At 38.1% G+C, this 19,210-nt stretch overlaps 1 protein-coding gene across 5 annotated transcripts in view; it reads left to right on the top strand.

The window, feature by feature from the left end:
• NCKAP5 (NCK associated protein 5) overlaps window positions 1–19,210 on the top strand; it is a 337,371-nt gene that overhangs the window by 280,277 nt on the left and 37,884 nt on the right. For 3 of the 5 annotated variants that reach the window (XM_042877826.1, XM_042877829.1, XM_042877830.1), the window contains exons 12-15: window positions 322–513; window positions 991–4,823; window positions 5,461–5,638; window positions 10,379–10,457. In XM_042877826.1, coding sequence (XP_042733760.1) covers window positions 322–513; window positions 991–4,823; window positions 5,461–5,638; window positions 10,379–10,457 — 4,282 coding nt within the window. The remainder of the gene's footprint in view (window positions 1–321; window positions 514–990; window positions 4,824–5,460; window positions 5,639–10,378; window positions 10,458–19,210) is intronic. The other 2 variants (XM_042877827.1, XM_042877831.1) reach the window with 2 other exon arrangements.

The following is a 19,210-nucleotide window of genomic DNA, read 5'->3' on the forward strand; positions in this document are numbered from 1 at the left end:
TTGTTTTCTGTATCTAACTGGAGCATGCTGCTTATATACAAAGCATAATTCAAGCAGACTCAATAGTCTTTAGCAAAGGAAGAGCAGAACACTGGCTCAAGAATAAAAAAGAAAACATGGAGGATCGTGGCTTTTCCCCCTGACAAATGAAAATACTGGCAATTTTTAATTTAGTTCTCTGCATTAAATTCACCAGACACTAATGGCCTAATAGGAATGTGTAAGTAGCTTACTTGGCTTGTCTTTGTCCTTCTTAATCAGGCAGAAGTTAAATGATCTTTTTCCAGCCATAAGATATTTCTGTTTCTTCTCATGTTTTAGGAATGCCAACAGAATGTGAAATCCACTATACCTGTCTTGAAATGCCACAGTCAATTAAATGTGACAGGTCCTAACCGCCTATATCCCCGGAGCAGCTGCAGTAGCAGTGAACTCTCCCTTTCAAGTGCTTGCAGTGAATATTCCAGTGGTTCCTCCTACACTTGGAATGATGGGAAGACATGCAGCAAAAGGGTAAATCAAATTAACTTGCTTCATTTATTAGCTTACGATGACTTTCAGAAATATTTTTTTTTTCTTCTTTCTTTCACATTTAAAACACTTGTCAAAAAACTCAGTAGGAGTTCTCTCCCTTCTATCTCCCTTCCTTTCTCTCTCTTCCCTTTTAACTCTTTTTAACAATTCCCTTATCACTCCAATTTGCTCACAGTCTCATCATTTATTCTGACATTTATTCTGTTTTTCACAATCCAAATTGTTCTTCTCCTTCTTTATCTTAATCCTTCCATTCACATTTTTCTTCCTAAAGGTTTTAATTCCACTGTGGCCTTCGCACCAGTATGAAGTCCTATATTAAAAAAGAAGATTGCTGTTAATAGCAATGAATAAAATAGAATGTACTATGTGCTCCTAAATTTCTTTAATAAAATTGTAACATTTCTTATTAAAAGCAATTGTGAATAATATGTGAGTTTTATTTTGTTTTTACAGTCATCCGTGAGCTGGGATAAAAGAATAAGCATTGGTTCTTCACTCCCAAGCAACCTTTCTAGTCCTGCAGATGATCTGCCTCCAACTCGTATCAAGGAGAACCATATCCTAGAAGGACTGAAGAAATTACAGAGGCAAAAAGTATTACTTGAATCACCTTCAGTAATATCGAAATGGGGTTACAAAGATTGCATGAACTCCAACGAAGGAATATATTCCCCTGGAGTTAAATGTGGCAGCCATCATGAGCAGACTCACTGTAAGCCAATGGAAATAGGAAGTATTTGCACTGAACATAACAAAACTTTCTCTTATGATTCAGATTCACATGATGATGCAGATGATGATTCTTCATCTTTATTGTTGCTGCAGGAAGTACCAAGCAAAGACTGCAGGATCTATTGTAATAAATTAACTCATAGTGTTTCTGACAGTCTCTTTCACTGGGATCCTAATAGGAAACATTTTCCAGAAAGAAGTTCATGTTTTAATTCAAAGGAAAGACCAGAAAAATTGACTAGTTTTGTCAGTGGATTTCAGGCGGAAGTAGAATCATGCGCCAGAACAAAGCTGCCTGATTTACAGTTAGATCAAAGCCTTGCTAATATAGGCTGGAAGGACCTTAATTTTCAGCTTTCAGATACTGATGACAATGAAGTCTTGGATGAATTGCATATAGAAAGCAGTGATGAGAAAAGTCCATCAGATTTATTAGCAACTCCTTTTACTGAAAAGTACACAAAGAACTCTGATGAGCTCATAGTCACGGAGAATTCTCAGTTTGTACCTAGTGACAAAGAGGAAAGGCAGACGTCTGTTCGCTCAGATATTAGGCCAAAGACATGTAATTTCATTAAACAACAAAAAGTCATAAAAAAGACTTCTTCTGAGGAGTGCATTACAGTAATATTTGATGCTGAGGATGGCGAGCCCATTGAATTCAGCTCACATCAAATTGGAGTTGTCACTGTAACACGAAATGAGATATCAATCAACCAACCAGAAAGTAGGTCCAGTGCAGAATATACTGAACTTATACCTCAGGGAATAGCTAATTTGCAGACAGGAGCAAATGCTAGAGACTACACTGTTTTGGAAGGACCTGAAGACAAAACTAAGAAACAGCCTCTCGAAGATAATACAGGGAATAAAAATACAGTTGTCTCCATGACCTGCAGTGAATCTTCACCGTGTGGAAGAGTAATACTGCAAAATGCCCCACAACAAAAAACAGTGAAGCCAGTGTATGATGTATCATACAAGACCAATTCAAGCCCCATTGTTCATGCAGGAATCAATCAAAAGCCAATCTTGACTAAAATACCCAGCAGAGGTAAATTTTCTCCACAAAAAAACAAGATGACAGAGAGTGAGGAGGCACCTGCAGCTACATCAGTGACCTCTGCAACCCTTGAAAAATCACCTGCTCTGCCACCTGTAAAGCTTTCAAGACTCAAAAAGGCACAAAGTCCACCTCGTAATTTTGATTCAAAAGTCGACTTCCAGATTCCAAAGCCCCCTGCCCACCCCCTGCCCAGCTCAAAGCATCCGGGCAGAGGCAATGGGACAAAGTACCCAAAGAGTCAGAGTCCAGCATCACCACTGTTGCCTCAGCACCTTATAGAGCCTACTGACTATGGAGAACCTCCAACTAGAGACTCTAATCATGATTTAGCAACTGTAGAAGCCAGGTCGCCATCCCCACCCCTTCCTCCAGGCAGGTCAACATCCCTATTGATTCGGCCTGATTATGGTCATTCACCACCTGTAGCTATGAAGTTAGGAGGAGCTATTTCAGGTGAAACAGCAAAAAATATACTGAAATCATCATCATTAAAGGGAACTGCAAACTCTGGCATCCATAATCAATCTGGTCGTGATATGCAAGCAAAAAGTGTATCTTCTGGGGCCAAAATTGAGTTATCTTACCTTCAAGAAAATTCTGAAGCAATTATGCAAAATAAATGTATATCTCAGCAACCCCGTAGTGCATGCCAAGGACTTTCCAAAGTTTTCACAAAGCAAGTCTGCCTAAAAAACACTAATCAGATGGGTCTCCACAGGAACCGTGAGTTTCTGAGCACAGATTCTCAGACAGGCAGGTCCAATCCTCTGGGTCCATCACTGGAAATCACTTCACAAGAAGCACATTCCAGCAGGAAGGATATTTCCAGTGACAGTGGGGTTGATCAGCCACAAAAGATGTCAAACATTCTCCCAGCAACTCCTCAATGTCATACAACAAGTGCGAGTGAGCCCTTGCTATCTCAGGTAAATAATTCTCCATTGTCAACACTGTTTCATGGTAGTGACACTGCAAATGCCACACAAAACTCTAATGAGAAAGGAGTGAAAACCCGTCTTCCTGTAGGACTGAAATTATTTGTCAAATCTCCTCAACTTCTCCGAAAGAGCTCCACCGTCCCAGGGAAGCAGGAAAAAGATAGTATAAATGCAGCTTCCAAAAGCCACGTGAGTACAAGTAAGTACAAGCAAAATGAATGTGCAGCCACCAAAAGTGCAATGGGTGCTGAATTAAAAGACTCTAAGTCTGATAATGAAATAAAAGATAATTTTACTGTGAGACTTAGTATGGATACGGCATCACCTCATTCACATGAAAATGACAGCTTGGTGGTAGACAGAGTAGATGAATTAGAAAGAAAATTAGTTAAGAGATCTTTTTCTTCTAGCAACAAGTCACACTTGAAACCAGCTCTGGGCATGAATGGAGCGAAAGCTCGAAGTCAGAGTTTCAGCATTCATACAGGAGAAAAGTCATCTGCCCTTGTGACAGAAGGTCCTGGAAAAGTACGGACTCAGATCATTACAAACACTTCTGACAGAGGAAATTCTCTAACAAGGCAGAACTCAGCCATGGAAGGACTTCAAATCAAGGTCATTCCTGGGTCAGCAGCAACACAAGAGACTCTTTCAAATACTTCAAAAAACACAGAAAATTCTTACTCTAGACAAGGTTCTCTTGGAAATAATAGCAATAACCAGCATGGAAGCCCAAGCAAACTGCCATTCAGATCATCTCCAAAAGTAGACTCGTTTCGAAACACTTCAAAATATGATGGAAACAAATCATTTTCTGTGAAAGATGCACGCAGTCTATCTGTCCAGAGTGAGAAAAGCAGTGAAAATTTAAAACACGAAGCTCTAAATAAAAAAAGTGTTTTGCCAGCAGAATTGGAGTTAGATGCACCAGCTACTGTATCTTCCAAACAGATTTCATCATTTCATAGCTTGGGTGGAATAAAATGTCCACATAAACTGGAAGCAATAAAATCACAGAGACAGCAGATGTCTTTAAAGTTAGCAGAAGCCTCTCATGTTACTGATTTTTTTAGTTCACCTGCTGTACAACCTACAATAGAGGAGAAGGTCATGTTGTGCATCCAAGAAAATGTCCAGAAGGGTCAGGAACAAAACAAATCTCCCACTGTAGAGACTAAACAAAAGACTGGGCCCTCTATAGCTAGTTGGTTTGGCTTTCGGAAGAGTAAGCTGCCAGCACTGAGCAGCAGGAAACCCGATGTTCCTAAAACAAAGGTAGAAAAAAAAGAACCAAGAGTTTCAGGATTTGGAATTAAGCAGTCAAAAATAGAGAGAAGAAAAGAAAAAAAGCAAACTGAACAACACTGTGAAGTGGAAAATGAAATTAACAGGAAAACAGACAGCGGGGACTTTTTAGATGATGCTGTGGAGTTTAAAATTTTGAAGCCATCACGAAGCACATCTGGCAAGATTGGATGTGAACAAATCAGAGGGTCCACCTCAGCTACATACTTACCAAAAGACAGTTTTATGAAAGAGCTTTTGAACAGGTATGGGATGTTTTGTTGTGCACTGTAAGTTTTAGAGCATCCTTAGACTCTAAGTTGAACGTATGTTGTCCTTAGGGCTAAGAATGCACTGAACAACCGCTTTGTAAACTATCAGGACTTTAAGGTGATGGTAATTATGTTCGTGTTATTTTGTTAGCCAAACCAAAGGTCTTTGATATTATAGAACGGCAAATTACAGGTGATTCCAGAAATCCAGAATGTAGGCAGGTGATATGTTGAAATCAGAGGATACTTAGGTGCATATTTTAATGTCTTCCATTTTCATGTGTTGCAACCAGCAAACATAAATTTGGGAATTAATCAGGATTAGTTACATTTCTGCCTACCATAACCTTTGGTCACAAGAAAACTTAGCAATTGCTATACTGTGTTTTCACATTTGCCCCCCAGCAGTCCTAAATATAAAATAAATCATTATATGTGCAAGACTAAATTGATATATTACCTGAAATTGCAAGTGACAGATTTGATCAAGGCTAGTTAGAAACATTTATCACTCAAAGGTCTAGAGACAGAAAGATACAGAGAGGTTACTTTAAACATTAAAGGAATGGAAAAGTGGAGTGATTGAAGAAGGGCAATGTAATTTATCAGAGGAATCACTCTCTACCTGCAGAGTTGATAAGAAAGCAGCTCAGCAGACAGAAAGTGGATCAAATAATGTTTCCTACAGGAGTGTGTCGAAGGGCAGCTCCCAGGGCTCCTCTCTTCACAGCAACTCTATCAGCTCTCAAGGAAACCACAAGAAAAACAGCAACACAAAAGCTGATATGGAAATGCAGAATCAGACCCTGGTAAGTGCTTTAGTCCATGAAAACATTATTACCGTCTTTTTAACTTCTGGATGTGCTCCTCCTTATTGCCAGTACAGATAAACAGGATAATAACTGTTTATATATGATTTTGTGTAGGTAGAGAACTGTGAATTAATACAAAAGTTGGCAGCTTGAGTATAGGCCAGATTACAGAGCTAGTTGTGAAGACCCTACTGCTTCTTCTGGGAATTCAATTTCAGTGGAGATACATGCACAGCAATGTTATAATCATACTGTGATACAGTGAAATAATGGGACCATTTTCCATTTTTCCATTTTTTCCCCTTTCTCTGAAAATTGCATGCCTGCCAGCGTTGAACGTTACTCTGAGTGTTATAGGAAGCATTAAGCCTAACAAGTGCAACGCTCACAGGGAAAAGGTGAAGCTTTTGACCACATTTGGGAATATTCATCACTTAAAAGGGAATTTTCCAAAAGCAAAAGCTTATATTTGACCCATGGCTCTGTACCACAGCATATCTCCCCGTTAATGCCTCATAGCTAGTTTTATATTTCAGGAAGGGACTAACTACACCTGATTATTTAATTTACCCAGCAAGTAGGAATGGTGCAATTTAGAAGAAAAATCATTTTATTTTCTGGTAGCTGCTTAATGCTGGTACTTGAAAGGTTATGTGTGTGTCTGACTTTTCTGTACCTTGAAAAGTGTATACTCACAGTCTAGGATTGTAGCCTGAAGTCAGACTGAATGGATGCCCTTCCTTGGGAAGCTTTTAGTAATAAACCATGGAATTTAGTGAGCAATTTCTTGCCTAGCAAGTGCCTTTCCAACAATGCATTAAAGTTCAAGCTCGAGGAGTACAGAGATGCTTTAACTTGATCTTATGTGATTTAACTTCTTGAGCATTCTTATCTCATTCCTGGTATCAGACCATATTATTGTGACAATTCTTACCAATAATCACTACTTTCACAAAATAATCCGAAAATTTATGCCAAATATATATCCTGAGCATGAATCTGAGGCTGTTTTTTTTATTGTTGTGATAAAGCCGAATTGTGGGAGTACAACACATGCAACTATTTCACTTGGGAGAATTAGGAATAAAAATTCTTTGGGACGTGGTTCAAGGATAAAAGAAATTTCAAAGGGCTTCATAACAGGAAATGGAACAACTCTGCTGTTGTTTAGGATGCTTAAGGTTAAAGTATCGGCTTCAGGCAAGTGTTTTTTTACTTAATGCAAATGTCTTCCTTAAGAGTGTCCACAAGGTCATTTTGGAAAACTTATGGGGAACATGCACAGAATGAATGTTTTGGAAAACTTTTCCTTCCTGACTATTGTGGTATCATCTCTTCTTTGAAAATGTAGATGTCTCCTGCATTATAAAACCACAAATTATAAGCATATCTAAGGCTGTCCTTGTAGTGTCACTGAAAGGAAAGAGAGAGAATGAAAGTGTGGAAATGTGCAATATGCAGGAAATTCAATCCAACTGATCTAGAACTTTGATAGCAAAGCAGAGCCCCTTATCAGAACCACTCAGTTTAACTATGCTCCATTTAATATGGTCCTGACAGCTTAGGGTATATCTTCAATGTACAGAAGTATGAAAAACTCTGTACATTGCTTCTACAATTCTGTTCTTATTATTTTCTAATGCTGCAATAATTTGCTGTGCTTTTTGTCTATCAATTTGTGAAATCTTTCTAAATGCAGCAATAATAGTCCTAAATGAGACACTTCATTTTATTAGGGAACTACAAAGATTGTTCTTAATGTACATAAATAATGAAGAAATCCTCTTTATTCTGTTTAGCCTTAAAGGACATAGTTGTGACATGGAAAAGGCATTACCTATGCTATACCATTCGCTCTTTTGTTCACTGAGAATGGAAGTATTTTTCATATTGTTTTTTGAGTTGAGTTACATTATGTGCTTCATCTTCGTGAGTTTCCTGCTTTGGTTTTGTGTCATTCAGTTTCTGAAAGAAATATCTCATGCTAAAAGGCTGAAAACATCTAGAATAAAGAGAATAAAAAGATGCTTACTGTTCTCACTGCTAACTTAGGGAAGAGATGCACCATGAGACTCCACAGTATGTGAGATTTCATCTCGCCCTCCAAGCTCGTGCCAGGAAAACAATAGAGAGTCGTAAATACAAAGTGCACGCATCTTATTACGATCATTTTCAGTTATCCTTTGGTGTCTTCTACCTTTGAAGCAGATTGCAGAGGACTGGGAGATAGCTGTGACTGAAAACTGTCGCATGTGGCAGAATGGCTATTGTGCATTTTGTTGCTTGTAAAATCACAAAATGAATGCTTTTGGAGAAAACAACATGAATCTTTTGGAAAGTCCTAAACTAAGAGGACTTGTTTTTCTTCTTTGAACAAAGCAAAGTGCATTCAGTGCAGAAACTGCATGTCATGTATGTACTACTTTAAATCTTGGCCATAACATTTTTAACATTAATTTTATACAGTAGTTTTTTGTTTTTTTTTTTTTTTTATTTTTCCTTTAAAGCCCATTTTATTTTGACAATTAAATAAAGGTAAAGGCTTGGGGCACTATTATGCCATAACATACGCACCAGTTACCTCTGATTTCTGTTCATACAAGGAACACTATTGCTTGACTGCCACTGAATTTATGGAAAAAGTGATATTCCACCAATGGCAGCCATGTGCATTCACCTTCAAAGGGATACACTTCCCGTTAGTGTTCATCAGAAAAGCTCTTTGCTCTAAAGGCCAGCCAGCAGAAATACATAATCCTTTAGCTCACACCAAGGATATTCCACGTTCTCTGATACTTTTTCATGTCCTTGGCTGAAGCTTAAGGTGAGATACAATCATTTTTGTGCTGCGCTGCTTCATTTCATCTTTGTGATTTTATTACAGCCCGGTGTAATTTAGAGAAGCCCTGGGCTTTGCTTTGTGAAGTGGAAGTGTGGCACCAAAATCAAGACACCAGTTTTGGACAGCAGGGCCTGTCTGTAGTTCAGTGTGTTTGGGGAACATCCAGAAATCTATCTAATATTCTGAAATGTCACATCAGTAGCAAGCCACAGACTGCCGTATGGTCTGCACATGTGAGAAATTGTTTTATTCATAATTTGATGTCAGATGAGTACATACTCTCCTCATTTTCCATAGCCTAAAGAGCCTCATTTCAGAAGAAATCAAATATCTGGGATTAAGAGATTATAAATGCACTTTTATAAATAGAGAATTTTCCATGTCTTACTGAGGCTAGTCACCAGGGGTCAATAGGGCTACTTCTGTAAGCCAGACAAGTATGGACAACGATCAAAGATATGCCATGCAAATTATAATAAATTCTACTGGTTTAAATTAGAGTATATATTTAATGTTACAAGGAATTTGGTGTTAAGTGGAGTAAAACTGCAGGTAGTGATTAGCAAGCAATTTAAGATTTCTGAGATCTTGGCAATATTTTTTTCTGCAGCCCTGGCTTTCCTTTTCTCTGCAGCCTGCAGGTATCTTTATTGCTGTTTGATTTAGAGACTACAGCAGAAAAATATGTCCCTGGATCTGAATTATGGCCACTGATGGAGTGTAATACAGGGGGCTTTCACTCTGTTGTATGAAGATGCCTTATATATATGCTTTCTAAATAGGACTGCAGGGGAACAGAACAATCTAGGGGGTTTGAATATCATAGAATCTTTTGAATAGGAAGGGACCTTTAAAGGTTATCTGGTGCAACTCCCCTGCGATGAGCAGGGCCATCTACAGCTCAGTCAGGTTGCTCAGAGCCTGGTCCAGCCTGATCTCAAATGTCTCCAAGGCTTCCACCATCTCTCTGGACAACATGTGCCAGTGCCACACCACCCTTATTGCAAAAAAAACTTCTTCCTTTTATCCAGTCTAAATATCCCCTCTCTCTTAGTTTGAAAGCATTTCCCCTTGTCCTGCTGAACAGTTTGTCCCCTTCTTATAACCCCTCCCCTCCCTTTAGATATTGAAAGGCCACTATCAAGTCTCCCCAGGGCTTTCTCCTGTCTCAACAGCCCCAGCTCTCTCACCTGTCCTTATAGGGAAGGTATTCCATCCCTTGGATCATTTGTGCATGTCTCTTCTGGACGCACTCTAACAGGTCCAAATCTCTCCTGTATTGAGAACGCCATATCTGGACATACTATTCCAGGTGAGGTCTCACCAGCACAGAGTAGAGGGGCAGGATCACTTCCCTCCACCTGATCACATACTTTAAGATTTAAAGAGTTTGACTTAAGAGCTCTTATTGTGCACTGCATTCTTAAATTCAAGTTACTTCTCTGTTTAGCAATTAAAATGCTTTTAAACAGATGTGGAAACAGAAATGCCAAAGTTAAATGATTGGAAATTGAATTACAGCGATTTTACATCACATAAGTTTGCTTTTTTTTTTTGGAATAGAATCTCAACCATGGTATTTCTGTAGAAAAACAATAACAAGATTGGCTGTCTTGAGTGTAATTCTTTATCAAGGGGGAAAAAAAAAAGAAGAAAAAGAATTTTCTTTTAGAAGAATTTCGTTTTCCAAGGGTACTTTTTGACTGCTGCATGTTGTGACTTTTAATGGAGCTAAAGTTGTCATCTTCTGATATTGTTAATAGAATGGGACAGGCTGTCTACTGAAGTATATTAGTTACCCTGCATTGATACTTCGGTTTATTTCTGAAAATATATTCTGTAATTATCATGAAGCAACATAAACATAGTCACAGATGTTCCTCACTTTTGTACAGGCTAACGTAGTCACAGAAAACCTGCAAGAAGAAGAGGAGGACACCATGACAAGGACTACATGTCAGAGTCATGTGATAGGTACAACATTATATTTTACACCGGATTTTATTGCTGTCTCAGTTCCTGGGGGGAAAAAAAAAAAAAAAGAAAAAAAAGTGTAATTCTCATTATTTTATTTGTTTGCCCACATGATGTCAGTTTTAGCATTCATTTAGCTCTGGTTTTAGTAGTTGGATTTCACAACTGTGTAAAAGATGAGTATGTACATACTCATCTGTGGATCGTTATCAACTGTGGATCAAAGCAGTGCTTAATAGAAGGATTCTAAGAGTCTGGCTGTGAAATACCATTTCAGTCTCCAAAACTAGTGGGTTACATACAGTGGTCTAACTCTAAGGTTGTTGTGCACGATGCTTTCAGTGCGAATAATACTGATGTACTGTAACCCTGCAGTCTATCCTTGAATGAGTAGAGTTCAGAATAAAGTTCCAAATAGCAGAATAATTACTGTGATAAACTGTCCCGGTATGAGTAGCAAACCAGGTGTCTGTTCAGCAGACCTTGAAGTTGTTATTGAAAATGAGCTGTCTTTGCTATGTGCTTTTTAGGAGGGTGGCACCATCAGCCCTTTTTCATGATTGACACACTCTAATTTTTAATGCAGGTGAACTTTCAGTGCTTCTTAAAATATCTAATAAGCAGTGGAGGACAAAGCAGAAATTTTTTTTTTAAGATCTGTGTTAGAGCAGTATGTCATCACTATAAGGTTCTGATACTGAATGAAAGAAAAATCTCCCTTAGCAAGTTCCCTTTGCAGGCAGACTGTAACTGTAGTTAAAATTTGATTCAGTGTTTTCAGGACAGTCAGTGATTGTGTTAGCCAGAAGCTCTTTCGTTTCACTAATGCTGTCAACCCAGCAAGTTAGGCTGAACAAGAGGTATTGTGTTGAAACACATTTTACTTTGGGGTAACATTTACATGCCTTATTGACTTGTACAACCTTTTCAATCCTGATATCAACCAAATGAAATCTGTCGTCTTTGCAGCAGAGATCCCTAAAGTCTTTGAAACTGAACCATACCTTGGCTCTGTTGCAATAGCTAAATAGTAAGAACTTTGAATAATGCAGTATAAGACTATGATGGGATTCTGCAACTGGATAGGTGCAAGTCCTGAAAAGTGAAATGTTTGCTCCTTTCTTTCTGTTACCAGAGGTTGCCCAAACAAGAATCACCCAAAATTTTCCAAATTATTTTGCACTCAATCCTGAACCAAAAGTTCTAAAAACTTTTTCTTTGAATTGATGTGAAATATTTGGTTTTATTTTTTAAATCCAGTTTTACAGATCAAGAAAACAAAGCTGTTTGCACAGCCCTGTCCTGAAAAGACTCCAGTGCTTCCTTGGCATTTGTCTGTATAATTGGTAGCTGTTACTAAGAGCTATTCACTATGTATTTTCATATATTAGTCAGTGGGTCGTCATGTAGTGTTTATATTTTCCCCATCCCTCATGCACCCAAACTGGGTCTCTGACACGATGTAGTCGTGGATTGGGGTGGCTTCTGTTGTGCCTTGAGTTCATTCAGTTAGATGGAAGAGGTCATCACTGTGAACATAGCCCTCCTGTGCAGCAATGCACCTTCTTTCTTAGCCAAAAGATGTTTTCCTTTACCATTTCTCAGGGCTGGTGACATGGATAGAGTGATAAATAGGTCTGTGGCCCAGGTCTGTACAAGTCCACAGTTTGTGGCACTGCAGTAGCTAGGCAGTGCTGTCCTTGTGAAACGCATGTAGCTCAAATGAGGAGCTTTCCATCATCTGGATTACAAAATCAGCTTCTTTTACCTGGACAATGCCATCTCTTAAAGGCTTAATGCAGGATACAACTTAACCCCGTTCTGCCTTTTTAAAACATCTGGATTAACTAAGAATTTGCTGTGAGGATCTGGTTATTAATGTCAAGAAACTCTGTTGATGAGTCATTATGTGCAATAGGTAGTATTGGCATAGTACAAATCATACAAGTCTGAGCAAATTTGTTGGCACAAGCACACTGAGTCAAGTCGTTACTTCACCAGGACAAGGGCAAGGCAGGGAAATTGAAAGCATGGATCTAACTGCACTTCCCGAGTACTCCTAAATCAGCATCTTACTGTGTTTTATGCCCCTCTCATCAGGCTGTGTTTCATACTGCACTGAGTTTTGCTGCTGTATATCCACACTGCTCTTTATGGATAGCAAACTTTCCTGGGTCTGGTTCAGATTCTTTAACCAAAGTCCTTCCTAGACATTCTGGCATTTTTCTGGTACAAAGTTTTACACACACATTGTTTGTTTGTTTGTTTTGTAAGGAACATTACGTGAGATGAGAGAGAGACAAATTCAACTTCCTGTGTTACAAACTACGAGGGCTGCTCCAAAAGTAATGCCTCCTATTTTATTGTTGTTTTTCATGGAGTAGTTTTACAGTATTTGAGATTCTTGTGGAATAGGGATCTTTAACATCTTGATAGTTGCAGTGGGCAGTAAATCAGTTCTTTACTGGTCTGAATTCCACACCATCATAAACAGTCATTTTAAAAAAAACAAGTTTTGGTTTTGTAGCTGCATTTTAATGACTTTGTTCTGCTGGTTTTGTTCTAAAATGTTAACTAAATGGAGCAGAATATGTAACAGATGTAGAAAGGCTATGATTAAGCAGGAGAGATATTCTTTGTTAAAGATAAGTGCTGTTGTAGTTGTTAATGTAAAATTCTTAAATTGATACCACTTTTGCCCAATTAGCTGATGAACAGGATGTGTGTAACTGAGTAGTCTTCAAAGTTGGTATTGTGTAAGACATTGCTTATTCATCACTTCCTAATGGAGATACTCTGCATGAATTGCCAGTTGCTAGTTTTTAGTTCACTGTCATTTGGTGATCTAAACAAATTTACATACTTTGCTGACTCTTTGGTTTTGCTGCATTGAAAGAGTACAAGAATGTGTAGTAATATAAAATTTCTCATCTGGAATACCTGTATTTCAGGAAGACATCATTTCCACACGAAACAGTCAATTATATTGTTATATTCTGCTTAAGCACATCTGTAGAACGACTATAAACTTTTAAAAACATAACTCTGTTTTTGTCAGTGAGGATGCCAAATGTGGCAGCTCTTCTCACAAACAAGAGATCTGAAAATCCAGGAGTATTTTATCCTCAGAGCTCTTTCTTCATGCCTTTTGCAATAAAGTAGTTTGGTTTTAAAAGTGTGTGAAGGGGGAAATGTTAAAGTACCTAATAAGAGAAAGGATGTGATAAAAAGGTTGACTTTCCCTTTATGTCATGACAGACTCCTTAGCTCAGACGGGTGCAGCAGGGTCTCAAGACATTCATATAAATAAAATTCCTTTATTGAATACAATGCTTGAAGGTGTCAAGCTCCTGACAGTATTGCTCTAATGTAAACATTAAAAAGCCTTCGTTTCACAAAGGAAAAGAATTCTGTTTCTCCCCGTGGAATAGAATATTCAGTGTTTACATCCAGTCTTGAATTTTCCCATTCCCACTAGCCAAAAATATTTGAGAGAGTTACAAATGACACCTTTACACAGACAGGTTAACAATTGGACATCTTGGGAAGAAAAATGCATTAGTCAGAGTTTAATGTTTCACTCCTGTAAAAGTGTGATTCTATTCATTATAATGTATTAAGAGATTTCTTTGAAAAATAACTCCAAGGGGAAAAAAAAAACAGAAAATCACAGCACAAGAAAACAAGTTATACTTATTGAAGAATTTGTTCCTATGGACAAATTTAAATGAAAATTCTATGGCATACAGTCACAGTTACATCAAAAATGTTATGTCTAAAATAAAGGCAACGTGGGATCGTAGAATGGCTTAGGTTGGAAGGGACCTCAAAGCCCACCAGTGCCAATCCCCTGCCATGGGCTGGTTGACATCCACCAACTCAGGCTGCCCAGGGCCCCGTCCCACCTGGCCTTGAGCACCTCCCGGGATGGGGCACTCACAGCTTCACTGGTAACATGTTCCATGCCTTACCATAGTCACAGTGAGGAGTTTCTTCCTTATGTGTAAGCTAAACCTACCCTATGTATTTATGTGTGTAAATATCTTTATTAGCCATATAGGAGTTGTCAATTTATTCTCAGCAGTCTCTAAATCAATCAAATAAGCAATTTAGGTCTAAAGCACTGGAGCTCAGGGATGCGTAAGCATGACCAGTTCATCTAGAGGAATTGTTCTACTGAACTGGAAACTTTTGGCTTCAAAATGTTATCTTTTGTATGCCACTGATTGAACTAAAGAGCCAATTTCATTCTTTAATGAAAGCCTGTTGAGCTTTGACATCAGGGAGAGCACTGGAGATAGGTTTTGTCCTCTTGGTACTTGGAAAGACATTACTAGTAAAGATAAGTTGAAATGATGATAATTCTCAATAGATCTAGAGTTTGTGTTAGCATTGTGCATAATATACTTGATAATGCAAGAAATAGAAGTAGTAATCCAAAATGTATCTGGCTGTTGTTGGTTCTGTCTGGTCCACTGTAAGTACAACTACACTCCCTACAGAAGTTGTATGGGGAGTTAATTCCCTGACAGTAGTTAGAATCCACAGTAGAAATATTTGCAGTCCTTGGAAAGAAATGATCCGTCTGTGGCATTGACCCATACTGTTTATTTCAAGTATATCAGGTGAAATTCAGAGACAGGTAAATATTATGAAGATAAGTGTAGGCAGAATTTTTCAGACTGTGAAGAAAGACTTGAGTCTAATTTCTGTTAAATTTTCATTGGAGGTCCAGGTCACTTGCTTAGAATTGATTTGTCCAGCATTAAGGGGAACTTGTAGATATTGTCATTTTTACAATATGGAGAAAAAGCCTGCAGATTCTTAAAAAGGTTTTGGAAGGTCTCAAGCTGGATGGAGGGTTGGGCATCTGCATTACCAAAGCAACATTAAAAGTGTGTTGTAGACTTTGCTACATTGTGGTAGAACAAAAACATGCACTGAGGTCAGGGAGTTCTTTTGTAGTTCTGCTGTAGCCCAGTGCTTGGTTCCATTACAGTTCTTGATAATCATCTGCCTTATAGCAGACTTTGTCATCTTTCTTTCTGCTTTACAAGAACAACCTTGCAGAAGGGTTTTGCAGTTTAATTTAGAGGCAGTCTGGTCAGAAAAAAATGAAAGTCTGTCTTTTAAGCAACTTTTTAAAGATTTTCTTTTTCTTCTTAAGGGACTGTTTGGTTAAATTCCATGGACTCCTTATGTTCCAGAGGGGAACATTTGTTGGTTGGTGGTATTTTACATGTTGCATTGTATTTTCAAGTCCACCACTTTAAGCTTCGTACACATGAAAGAAAAATGATTCAACTGTATTTTCAATAAAAAACAGGAGCGTCCTTGGCAGCAAGTTTTATAGAGAAGTTGCAAGCAACTTGATAGCAATTTTGAAGATACAGTGATAACAACACAGGGCATATAAAGTGTTGTAGATGTGAGTGGGTTCTACTTAAAATGAAATGCCAGCATTATAATTATTTGTATCAAGCTATGAAGTCACTGAAGATGACAACCATATCTGTGTATTCTGATACTGCATCTGATCCAGCATCCAGTAGCTATACTATAAAGCTATCTATACTATAATTTAAAAAAAAAACAGAAACAAACAAAAAAAAACCCCACTTCCTAAACAGATTTTTCTATAGGGAAAAGAATTTGTGTTCATTGTAATACCTCAAGTGAATTCATTCATCTCTGACTCTTCTTTCTGATTTTTCAGTGTGATTTTCCAACAAATACATTCATTCACTGCCAAGGCATTATTTTTCACTTTTTCCCTCATGCCTGTTCCACTGCACTGGTTAAAACAAGTGGTCTCTCTAAACCTTAATTTAGTGTCCCAGTATTGCTGATTATCCGGCTTCCCATGAATCTAAACCATGATATAGAAGGCTGCCTTTTTTCTGTCATACTGATACTATTCATAGTTAACAAATCCTTATTCATATAAACTGCCTTTTTTGTCTTGGATAGGCCTAGGTTTCTTTCTAAAATCTAGATCTGATGTGCACTGGAACTGAAAAAGTAAGTTTCAAATTTTATTTCAAAATGTGCCATTTGATGTACATACTCATAGTGCTGAATTTATATAAATTATTCAATGGTCTGTTCCACAGCTTGGTGTGAACAATAGCAGTTTGTCTGCTTTTTTAATAAGCTTGTGCTAAGCTTCCAATAGAAGAGCTAGAAAGACTGGACAATCCCCTCTGCCAAGGAGAAGACTTGGTTTCATCCACCATTTTTGTAGGCTATATAAGCTTCGGTTATTTTTACTGTAGTAGTAAGTAAATAATTACTTAATTCATGTTTTCTCATTCTCAGGGAATGGAAATAGATGTGAAGGAAGCAAGCTTGATTAATATGGTAAATACATTAAGCCTGACATGCATCATCCTAAAACATGTCCATTAAGTCTGACATATTTGAACAAACTCATTCACATTAAAGAATCCTCAAAACCTGGAGGCAGATTAGGTGAGGTCTGTAATGAATTACTGAGATAAATGTAACGGAATAAGTGACAGAGGAAAGATGGTGAACAAATTGATCTGCATTACAGCCTTTGCATTCAGTAAAGAGAGGTGATCCACATCACTGTGGAGAGGCAAACGGATAATCCAGAAGTTGTTTAAATGTCAGGCAAATCCTTGGATGCCTCTAATGCATTTAATGGAGAAGAATATTCAACTGATAAAATGTCTTTTGACCGCAAAAGAAATCTCTCTTGTCATGAAGCCTCAGTGCCTGAGAAAACAACTTACCGCTGTCAGTGTTAATTCCTTTCATCAGGCCATTGTTAGAAGTTGAGAAGAACCATTTAGCAATCATCTTATCAGTGATACAGGACTGGTTCATTCATTTACACATGATCAGATAAAGTAAAAATGTTTGTTTTATCTTCTCCATCATCACCCAGTAAAACTGTGGAGTATCGAGAAGTCTCTACAAATGAGTGTGAGGTTACTGTTTATAAAAGCCCTGAAACAATACCAGCTATCAGTGAATAATTTTCCAGTGTAAGTCTCTTACTTGGAATCTGCATACTGAGAGATGTTATGGTTTGACACAAGTGGTGATAAGGTATTGGATTTTTCATGAATCCCATATGCATGAGCAATAGTGTAAGAATGCATGCATTTATTTGTACTTCAATAACAAAGCTATTTTCTAAAGCCCTATCTGCATTTGAAGCCTGAGAGGCAGCTATTAAATCCACAGTGAGCTGAAGTAGCTGAAATAAGACATCATTAAGGGGAAATCTTGTTTAATAGCCACTAAGCTCTGCAAGAACAACTAGAGCAACTGTTTTGTGTGTAGCAACATATCCCTAGAAGCACATCGGTTGGAAGGGCCCTAGAGGTCTTTAGTCCAGCCTCTTTCTGCTCAGGGACTTCATAGTTTTGGTTCTGAGTAGCTTCAGATTTGTGGTTCTAAATAGGTTCATGGCCGAGGCACCATTTCTCTGGGAGGTTTTGCACAATATTGAGCAGTCCTATGTTCTTATCCTCCAGTATTCTCGTTACTGATAATTTGGAGTGGTCATGCTGTTGAGTGGCCTTCCATGTCATGTGGAGGATTCTGCATTCTGCAGTGTCTCGTTTTCTAGCCCAGGGCTTGCTCATCCAAAGCAAGCCATACGCTTGTGCATAGAGTTGGTTAAATATCCTCTCCTTCTGAGTTGCTTCTGGAAATTTATTAGTGTGTGGTCTTTGAGCAAGATTACAGAATGTGAACAGGCTAATCTGCAGACTGAAACAGCATTATGTTGGTCTGGCCCTATAGGAATGGGACAAATGTAGTCTGCTGTACTGTGTTCTTCACTCTTACGGCACTTGGAGGGATTAATTTTGAAATGATGGTCTGAAGGAGTCTATGATAATAGATTGAAACTTTCCGTGTATTTTTTAATTGCTATTTATGTAGCTTGAAGATGATGGAGAGCCTTGCCGATATATATCAATAAGAAACGAACATCCGTTAGTGTCTTCTAATTTTTGTAAGCTTACCTTCTTCACAGCCTGGCAAAGACAGATTGTTTCTTTGTTCTTTAACAGGTAGTACACACAGCACTTGTCTAATTGCCAGTTGTTCGGCAGCACTGCTGCAGCCCATTATCTAGCTTGTCTTCTTCTGAGGAGAGCATTCATATTTTGAATCAACACTTTCTTATTAGGCAAAATGATTTTCTGCTAATTTCATTCTTTTGTCATTACATTTATTCACCCAGAAGTGCTATATTTTGTCACAAGAAGGAGTAGAAGTGTGTCTCTCTATGTACTGTATATAGGATGCAATCTAATTATTATTCAAGATACTGAGAATGTGCTGGTCTCATTCAGGCTTAAAATGTCAATTAAAAAGAATGGTCAGATTCTTCAGCTCTGAAGTTAATGCTGCTGTGTTGATTTTCACTGTTTTACAGTCTGGCCCAATCTGTATTTGTTTTTGTCACTCAAATCAGGGCTGTACCTGGTTATCGTGCCTAGTCCAGATTGCTGGTACACTGATGTTCTCTACGCTACTTTGAGTCCCTCTGTTTGAAACATTTCCATTTTACATACCTTTTGCTTCTGGCTGGAGCTGTCTGTAGGCATATGTGTATGGAGCTTCACTCATGCATTTCCTATTAACTCTAATTCATATACCTGAAATACAGCTGAACAAACTGAATAGCATTTTGTGTGAGTGTATTTGGAGTTACTTTAAATGTTTGTTTCGAATGGATTCATACAGATTCTGTGGTCCTGTTCTGAAAA

Source organism: Lagopus leucura, unplaced genomic scaffold (assembly GCF_019238085.1).
Source record: "Lagopus leucura isolate 7727_CA_CO unplaced genomic scaffold, USGS_WTPT01 Super-Scaffold_100019, whole genome shotgun sequence".
NCBI lineage: Eukaryota > Metazoa > Chordata > Aves > Galliformes > Phasianidae > Lagopus > Lagopus leucura.